The sequence below is a fragment of the Leuciscus leuciscus genome, assembly GCF_965113295.1.
Source record: "Leuciscus leuciscus genome assembly, chromosome: 10".
Classification (NCBI taxonomy): Eukaryota; Metazoa; Chordata; class Actinopteri; order Cypriniformes; family Leuciscidae; genus Leuciscus; species Leuciscus leuciscus.
Genome location: NC_138734.1, coordinates 45,047,444 through 45,057,443, shown reverse-complemented (window position 1 = coordinate 45,057,443; position 10,000 = coordinate 45,047,444). Strand labels below are relative to the sequence as shown.

Here is a 10,000-nt window from a genome sequence, read left to right as displayed (position 1 = left end):
GTGTTTGAGTGAATCAACGAGTGTTTGAGTGAATCAACGAGTGTTTGAGTGAATCAGTGAGTGTTTAAGTGAATCAGTGAGTTTTGTGTGAATTACAGCGAGTGTTTGTGTGAATCAGCGAGTGTTTGTGTGAATCAGCAAGTGTTTGTGTGAATTACAGCGAGTGTTTGTGTGAATCAGCGAGTGTTTGACTGAATCGGCGAGTGTTTGCGTGAATCGGCGAGTGTTTGAGTGAATCAACGAGTGTTTACACTACAAAAAGGAGTGTTTGAGTGAATCGGCGAGTGTTTGAGTGAATCGGCGAGTGTTTGACTGAATCGGCGAGTGTTTGTTTGAATCAGCGAGTGTTTGTTTGAATCAGCGAGTGTTTGTGTGAATCACGAGTGTTTGAGTGAATCAGCGAGTGTTTGACTGAATCGGCGAGTGTTTGAGTGAATCGGCGAGTGTTTGAATGAATCAACGAGTGTTTACTCTACAAAAAGGAGTGTTTGTGTGAATCGGCGAGTGTTTGAGTGAATCGGCGAGTGTTTGTGTGAATCGGCGAGTGTTTGTGTGAATCGGCGAGTGTTTGTGTGAATCGGCGAGTGTTTGAGTGCATCGGCGAGTGTTTGTGTGAATCGGCGAGTGTTTGTGTGAATCGGCGAGTGTTTGTGTGAATCGGCGAGTGTTTGTGTGAATCGGCGAGTGTTTGACTGAATCGGCGAGTGTTTGTGTGAATCGGCGAGTGTTTGTGTGAATCGGCGAGTGTTTGTGTGAATCGGCGAGTGTTTGAGTGAATCGGCGAGTGTTTGTGTGAATCGGCGAGTGTTTGTGTGAATCGGCGAGTGTTTGTGTGAATCGGCGAGTGGTTGTGTGAATCGGCGAGTGTTTGTGTGAATCGGCGAGTGTTTGTGTGAATCGGCGAGTGTTTGTGTGAATCGGCGAGTGTTTGACTGAATCGGCGAGTGTTTGTGTGAATCGGCGAGTGTTTGTGTGAATCGGCGAGTGTTTGTGTGAATCGGCGAGTGTTTGAGTGAATCGGCGAGTGTTTGTGTGAATCGGCGAGTGTTTGTGTGAATCGGCGAGTGTTTGTGTGAATCGGCGAGTGTTTGTGTGAATCGGCGAGTGTTTGTGTGAATCGGCGAGTGTTTGTGTGAATCGGCGAGTGTTTGTGTGAATCGGCGAGTGGTTGTGTGAATCGGCGAGTGTTTGACTGAATCGGCGAGTGTTTGTGTGTTTCTCTCACAGATCGCCAGTCAGGAGGCAATTCTCCGTGCGTCTAATGGATCTGCATTCAGAGAATACTGTCTGGTGTTCAACTCGTCCTGGAGCAACATCTCCGACAGCCTGAGAGCAGCGGTGAGAGAGTCAGGCCGGGAAAGATTCATTCCCAAATTCTGTTTTACGTTTTAATGGTTACATTTTAGCAATCAAAAAGATTATTAATTTGAAATCATGAGTTTTTTTTTTTTTTTTTTTTTTTTACAATAATAGGGCCTTATGTGTAGGGTTGAGAATCGAAAATTGATTCCAATTCTGGAAATTAATACTTCCAGGTCAGGAATCAGATACTTGCTTTAAAATTAACATTTCGATTCTTCTTATCGATTCGTTTGTGAGCATTTCAATATGACTTTAAATCATTCAAGCGTGAGAGACTCTGTTTTCTGTTCTCATGTGTATCAGTATATTGGATCTGTGCAGCTCTTAAAGTGACAGCAGCCTAATATTCCTCTCTATAATAACACTAATATTCCTGCTCTATAATTACACTAATATTCCTGCAGCCGTCTCTATAATAACACTAATCAAACAACAAAAGAAAATTTGTTCGTTCTTCTTGACTGAATAACTTTTGTAAATATTTGTAATGTATATTTTATTTAAAAACTGCAGTGTTATTTTAAATTTGATTACAGTTTCTGTACCTGAATACCTAAAAATCTTAAAACACTGTTTATTACAATCGTATCTTTTCTCAGTTGTCTATTTGTTGTGATTGCTCTAATTTTTTATTTGTTCTTTTTTAATTACTGAGTGTTTACTTGTCTTTAATAATGCTTTAAATTTATATTAGTTAGGCTTGTTGTTTTTCTATGGTATTTTTAAACCACAAGCAAATTGTTCTTTAGCCTCTTGATTTTTGTTCATGATTTTCAGCTACAATTAAATGTTTTGCAATGAGACTAAATGTGAATGATATCTAGGCCTATGTTTTATTTTCCTTTTTGGAATCGAAATTAGGGAACAATAAGAATTGGGATCAGTAAACAGAATCAAATAGGAATCGTAATCGTTAAAATTCAAACGATACCCAGTCCTACTTATGTGAGTACTACAAATCTGTCAGTTGACTTGCTCAGCTCTGTGTGTGTGGTGTGTGTGTAGGTGGGGTATCCCCTGGTGAATCTGACATCCACTCAGCTGTGTTCTGCGGGCCAGGTGATCCCGGGCTCGTTGAAGGGTCAGGCTGTGGTCGTGATGCATGGAGGCTGTGATTTCAGTCAGAAAGCTCTGGTTGCTCAGGATCTGGGTGCGTCTGTGCTTCTGATCGCCAGCAACAAAACTCTGGTAAGAACTGATGATCGTTTCAGCACAAACACCAGTCTGAATCCTCACATACACCAGTGTGAATCCTCAGTGTGTGAACATGATCTTACCAGGTGTCGCCGTCAGCCAACGACTCCGAGTACAACAAGGTGAAGATTCCTCTGGCCCTGATGAGATACCGGGACCTCCTGGACGCGCTGCAGGTGAAGATGAGACAGTGTGTGTGTGTGAGAGAGTGAGTGAGAAAAAATGTGTGAGTGTGAGAGAGTGAGATTGTTAGAGAGTGTGTGGGTGAGAGAGAGAGAGAGTGGGTGCGAGAGAGAGTGGGTGCGAGAGTGAGCGTGCGAGAGAGAGTGAGCGTGCGAGAGAGAGTGAGCGTGCGTGCGAGAGTGTGAGCGTGCGTGCGAGAGTGTGAGCGTGCGTGCGAGAGTGTGAGCGTGCGTGCGAGAGAGTGAGCGTGCGTGCGAGAGAGTGAGCGTGCGTGCGAGAGAGTGAGCGTGCGTGCGAGAGAGTGAGCGAGCGTGCGAGAGAGTGAGCGAGCGTGCGAGAGAGAGAGTGAGCGAGCGAGAGAGAGAGTGAGTGAGCGAGCGTGCGAGAGAGTGAGCGAGCGTGCGAGAGAGAGAGTGAGCGAGCGTGCGAGAGAGTGAGTGAGTGAGCGTGCGTGCGAGAGAGTGAGTGAGTGAGCGTGCGTGCGAGAGAGTGAGTGAGCGTGCGTGCGAGAGTGAGAGCGTGCGTGCGAGAGAGTGAGCGTGCGTGCGTGCGAGAGAGCGAGGGAGCGTGCGAGAGTGAGCGAGAGTGAGAGCGAGAGTAATAATTTAGATATATATTTAAGATGGAAAAATGCGGTTTCGCAGATGCTAGACACGTGACTTTCAAATGAAATATTGGTATCAAAGAGCACACCCAGGTTTCTAGGTGTGTGTGAGAGTGTGTGTGTGAGAGTCACACACACACACAAACTTCATCAGATATAATTCAGATTCATCTGTAAAGCAGCTCCACTGATGAGAATAGAGTCATAATTCAGATCCATCAAGTTTTGTTCTCATCTGTAGTGCCAGTGGTTCAGTAATAATAATACTGAATATTAACGTGTGTGTGTGTGTCAGGTGTTTCCTCAGGGAATGGAGGTGAGGTTATACGCTCCCCCTGTGCCTGCGTTTGACGCCAGCATCATCATCATGTTACTGATCGCTGTGTTCACGGTGACCATGGGCGGGTTCTGGAGCGGAGCGGCCGAGAAGTGAGTGACATCACCGGTTCAGGCCAGTGCACGTGTCATGTGACGCTAGTGTTGACGCGAGTGTGTGTGTGTGTGCAGAGCGAAGCAGGCGGCGGGCCCATCGTCAGAGGTGTGTGAGGGTCGGGCCGACAGCGGTGAACTCTCGCTCTACTCTCCGCTGAAGGTGCTGATGTTCGTGGCCATGATGTGTGTGATGCTCGTGCTCATGTACTTCTTCTACAAGTGGTTGGGTGAGTCTCACACACACAGGAACGTGACTGAGATGTAGTTTATGTGATCATCGTCATATTCTGCCTGGCGTCAGCTTCTTTGTGAATCAAAGAGTGTTTGAGTGAATCAGTGAGTATGTGTGTGTGAGTGGAGTCAGCTTTAATTCTACAGCACTTTATACAGTACAGATTGTAAAATAAAGCTTTACAGTAATAAACAGGAAAATAACAGAATCCTTCATCAAATATAATTCAGCTTCAGCTGTAAACAGGGTTCCCAACGGGTCCTTGAAATCCTTGAAAGTTTGTGAATCTGAAAAAAAAAAGATGTCAAGGCCCTGGAAAGTTCTTGAAAATAAACACACACAGATACAGGTCCTTGACACTGCTTGAATTTATTTTGTGCAAGAAGTTTTCTGGAAAAAAATCCATATTATTCGCTACAGTCTGCTAATGTGTTATTTCACCAACACTTCGTGGCCTTCGTGTGGTACTTTGTGTTGTGCGTTGCCATGATGTTCACGCACGCACACGAAACTACTCTGATGGAACCTCAACATTTCACAGACACGCCGTGAAACATTGCAAACATAGGCTAGTTACATGAGCATAAGCTCGTCTCAACAGCCACACAAAAGTTAATATCAGATCATTTGAAAATAGTTTAGGAGGAAGTTCCGAATATTCAAAACAGAAATACCACAAATAGAATATCAGATCTGTCATATGCATATTTTTTGCATTGTTTGACGCATGAAAACTGTAACATGTATCTTACAAGGTAACCTTGCTCTCTCTTGATATGTGTCCCCACATTAATCTTTGAGTTTGAGGGTATTTGAATTTGAAGATAACCAAGGTGTGGGAACACTGTGTAAAGCAGCTCTACAGACAACAATAAAATCATAATTCAGATCAACAGGTTTTGTTCTCACCTGTTAGTGTCAGTGCAATCAAATCAATAATAATGCTGAATATTAACAGACTAGAAGAGCTTCGGCTTCAGGAACGTGACTGAGATGTAGTGTGTTTCTCCTGTAGTTTATGTGATTATCGTCATATTCTGCCTGGCGTCAGCATCAGCGCTCTATAACTGTCTGGATTCCCTGATGACGGCTGTGGGCTGCGGGACGCTCAGGTGAACACACACACACACACACACACACACGTGTTCACTGAAGTATGCTTCATCCAGGTATTCTATGAATACAGCAGTGTAATTGATGTTTACTACAACTGTATTACAAAATACTTTTTTACATTCAAGACAAACATGAGGAAGCCTCACAGATGATGATCATGAACATGTCAAATGTTGATGAAATGATGATGAACCAAGAATGATAACTGTAACAGTAACTATAACACACTGTAATAATATCTATAATGATAACGATAACTGTAGTGATAACTTTAATAATAACTAACTATAATGGTTACTATAACATTAACTGCAATGATAATTGTAACAATAGTTATAACGATAATTGTAACTGTTACTATAACGACAACTGTTACTATAACAGTAACTGTAACAATAACTATGATAACTGTAACATTACTATAACAGTAACTAATAATAACTGATAGTTGCCAGTGTAACGGTTACTGTAACAGTAACTATAGCAATAACTGTAACTATAAGAGTGACTGATGTGGGCGGGACAGAATCTCGAGCTCTACTCGAAGCCTAAACTCTTTTCTGTGAAGTGAAACTGAAACTGGTTGCGTGTGTAAAATGAGATGTACAAATAAACTTGAGCTCACATTCCTCTCTCGTTCAACACAAACACAAACAGTATGCATGTTTCGCTTACTTGACATTAATTGCATTATTTAAGTCGCAGCATGTTTCAGATGAACTAGTGTGAACACAGCTGGAACTCTACACCGTCCAGCTGTTGTCATGGTTACCACTCTGTTATTGGAGGTTTATGATCTCTGTGTGTGTGTGTGTTTTCCAGCGTGTCCTGCCGTGAGAGAAGTGTGTCTGTGCGCTCGCTACTGCTCGCCGCTGTCTGCATTACACTGGCTGTGATCTGGGGCGTGTACAGGAACGAGGACAGGTGATACACACACTCACTCTCTCTCTCTCTCACACACACACACACACACACACACACGGGGGGGTCGTGGTCGTGGCCGTGGCCAGCATTTACCCACCATATCTCTATAGTTACCATAAACTTAGCAGCTTTAAAAAACCAATCATCATTCCTAATGCCGAAACCTGACAGCCAATCCGAGTCAGAGTAGGGCAGAATTGTTTTCAAAGTCTTTAACACCGCGAGTCTGATGACACACTGCCGAACAAAGAACCGCACGTCGGAAAGCAAGCCTGAGGTGAGTTAAGCCCCGTTCACACTGCCAGCGACACGCAGCGACAAAGCGACATGATCCCATTCATTTCAATGGAGCGCTGGCGACTTCCAGCGACACGAGCGACAGTGACCGTTGGCGACAGAATGTGGGCGTGTCAAGCGACACGAGACGCGCGACAAAAGTTCAGAAATTTCAACTTTATGCAAATGAGAAGCGATTTTCGCGAGCGACAACCAATAGGAAAGAAGACTTTCAGAGGAGCTCAGCTCACGTCACCGTCTCGAGTGCAGGGAAGACAGGAGTTCGAGGGCGATTTCACTGTTTTATATGATTTGACTAACCACATACATGGATATAATAAAATGATGCATGGAAAAGAAACTGTCGACAGTCTCAGTGAGTTTAATTCACACATTTAGTTCGAGTGTTGTAATTATGATGCAAGTTTAGCACTGCTGCAGATCATTTTACAGTTTCCCCTGCATTATGTTGACTATTAGGGACAAGAAAATTGATTATTTGTCAAATTCGAATGACGTTTTAGTAATTTATGACAGTATGAGTTAATCTGTTGATTGATCGATCGTTAATCCAGTAGGCTAAATGATTTAATCCACTGAACACTGCTGTGGTAATATAAAAACACTCTCCCAACAGCATACTGTTTCTTTTGAGCCTAAATCCTAGTCAAATTAAAATGATATAGTTGTATATATCACTTGTGATGGTATTTTGTATAGATATGGCCAGACGTGCAGTCTACCAGTCACATTAGAGCGACAGCACTATGAACGCCCACAAGCGACTTCACAGTACAGAGACTAGCGACATACAGCGACAAAATCGCTGGCAGTGTGAACGGGGCTTTAGCTTACAATGTTAACTGTCCTGTCAGATACAGACAGTGATGTTGCCAATGTCATTATTTTTTATTTTGACATAGAAGAGGGCAGGATAATATCGCGAGCGGGCGCGGGCGCCGTGAGCGCTGAGCGAGCAGGAACGAGTAACGTTAGTGAGTTGTCGTCGAAAAAGATGGATAATGCAAAAAAGCTGTCGGGGGCTAAACATAGAAAAAGAAAGAGAGGAAAGGAGATGGCATGTCAATTGATGCAACAGCAGCTAAATAAGTCAAGTCAAGTCAAGTTTATTTGTATAGCGCTTTTCACAATACAGATTGTATCAAAGCAGCTTCACAGTATTAAATTAAAATAATACAACAAAGTTTGTTTCAAGAGGAATTTATTGATTGATAAAATTAAATTAAATATCCCCAAAATATCCCCAACTGAGTAAGCCAAAGGCAACAGTGGCAAGGAACCGAAAAACTCCATCAAGTGACCTAATGGTGTCCTAAAACTCCATCAGGTGACCTAATGGAGAAAAAAAAAAACCTTGGGAGAACCCAGGCTCAGTCGGGGGCCAGTTCTCCTCTGGCATTTATGAGCTAGAGGCCGGATTGTAGTTTGATCTGTAGGATTATATGAATGCCTGGCTGAAGAGATGCGACTTTAATCTAGTTTTAAACTGGGAGAGCGAGTCTGAGCAACGAACAGTATCAGGAAGACTATTCCAGAGTTTTGGAGCCAAATGTGAAAATGCTCTCCCTCCTTTGGTGGTTCTGGATATCCTAGGTATGACCAAAAGCCTTGAATTTAGTGATCTTAAAGAGCGCGATGGATTATAGGGCGATAGAAGATCCGTTAAATAGACTGGAGCTAAGCCGTTTAGGGCTTTATAAGTCAGTAGCAATACCTTGTAATTAATACGGAACTTTATAGGTAACCAATGCAGTGATGATAAAATCGGTGTTATATGATCATATTTTCTTGATCTCGTAAGAACTCTAGCGGCGGCATTTTGGACTAACTGTAGCTTGTTTATTGAGGATGCAGGACAACCAGCTAATAAAGCATTACAGTAACCCAGTCTCGAGGTCATGAATGCATGAACTAACTTTTCTGCATCAGAAACTGATAGCATATTACGTAGCTTAGCAATGTTTCTAAGGTGGAAAAAGGCTGTTAAATAAGTGTATGGTGAAAGGCTACAGGTAGGATTTTGTTTTGTGTGACGTCCAGGCATGTAAGTTAGGCTAATGCCATCGGGACTACCGGGAGATTCCCGGTGGGCCGACGTGCTTTTTGGGCCGATACATCTCATTATTTTTTGTTTCGTTTTTTGTCTTAACGGCCCATAAAACTCGTACATCGGCGGCCCATTCGTTTTGTTTTGCTTAATTGGCGGCGCTGGGTTAGTGCGTAATTAGTGTGTAATGCATTGGTCAATAAAAAGTCAGCGTTAGTTTTTTTTGACACCCCATGAAACGCGTAGATCAGCGGCCCATTTGGTTCTTTTCTTGATTGACACTGGGCTAGCCCAATCACACCTTTAATGTGAAGTATAGAAATATACTCTTTCAAGTATAGAAATTAGTACAAAACTAATTATGAAAGTTTCCTTTATTTTTCAGTGCATTTGTTTTACAATATATGGCTATTACTATCATGGGATTAATATTATAACTACTAATATTTTCTTTGTTTAATTTTCACCAGATTGATGAATTTAACATTAAAAAGCACTATATATATATTAGGGGTGTCAAAATTAATCGTTTCTACGATGCATCGCGATGCAGACGAGGACGATTCGGTATCGGTTCAGTAATAGACCATAACCGGTTATAATGTACTGACGCTTTTCTTACGTCATTTGTCGCGTACGTGCTTTGTTGCGGTAGCATACAATGGCAGAGGGAGGTGAGACGCGAGTGAGAGAAAATTAAAAATGCTCCAACTACTTTAAAAGCCAACATCTGGGCACATTTCGGCTTTTATGAACAACGTGGTAAGCACGACCTGCAGAAGACACGCGCTGTGTACGCTCATGTCACGCACAAATAGAACAGGTAATACCACTAACTTGATAAACCACGTTAGCCGTTTTCACCCCGAGCTGTTATCGCCCGGCAGAGTCTGACTGCTTTAGAGTAAGAGGATGAGCTCCGTAACCCGAATCCGCAGCCAAAAACAAATCACCCACCCGCCCCAATAACTTTCTCTGATTTAAGTATCCGCACCCGATGGTCAAATTACAATTATTCTGTGTTGTTACGCGTGATTATAAATGGATGATCATCACTTTCAACAGCGGACTCGGCGACGGTTGATGCGCGCATCTTTAATGGTAACATAATACACTGATTAATGAGCGCTGCTTTTAAATGAACATTTCTTTAAAACAAAATTTATTTGACAGATTTTCCTTTTCTTAGTGTCATAAACAAGCTTTAATCCCTTGAAACTTAAACTGGAATGTCACTGTTTCTGTCACTGCAACTTCCCGAACAGGCGAGCACACGCACACGCGCGCACACATCACTTTTGAAGTAAAATTTAAAATTGAGGGTGCAGTGCATCGTGATGCATCGTGATATCGAATTGAACCGGATCGATGACATAATAATCATAATCGAACCGAACCGTGGGACCAGTGTCGGTTCACACCCCTAATATATATAAGTTGATTGGATTGGATTTTTTGCTGCCGCATCCTTCTCACCTTTTTTACCCCTGACCTGTTTTCATGCCTGTACCTGTGTTTCCTGTGTTCCCTGTTACCTGTGTTTCCTGTACTACCTGTGCTACCTGTGTTACCTGTGTTTCCTGTGGCTGTGTTACCTGTGTTTCCTGTT

At 42.8% G+C, this 10,000-nt stretch overlaps 1 protein-coding gene across 3 annotated transcripts in view; it reads left to right on the top strand.

The window, feature by feature from the left end:
* Positions 1-10,000, top strand: part of sppl2a (signal peptide peptidase like 2A) — a 24,087-nt gene that overhangs the window by 612 nt on the left and 13,475 nt on the right. For all 3 annotated transcript variants that reach the window (XM_082181486.1, XM_082181484.1, XM_082181485.1), the window contains exons 2-8: positions 1,228-1,338; positions 2,368-2,550; positions 2,643-2,732; positions 3,639-3,772; positions 3,851-4,002; positions 5,023-5,119; positions 5,946-6,047. In XM_082181486.1, the coding sequence (XP_082037612.1) occupies positions 1,228-1,338; positions 2,368-2,550; positions 2,643-2,732; positions 3,639-3,772; positions 3,851-4,002; positions 5,023-5,119; positions 5,946-6,047 (869 nt within the window). The remainder of the gene's footprint in view (positions 1-1,227; positions 1,339-2,367; positions 2,551-2,642; positions 2,733-3,638; positions 3,773-3,850; positions 4,003-5,022; positions 5,120-5,945; positions 6,048-10,000) is intronic.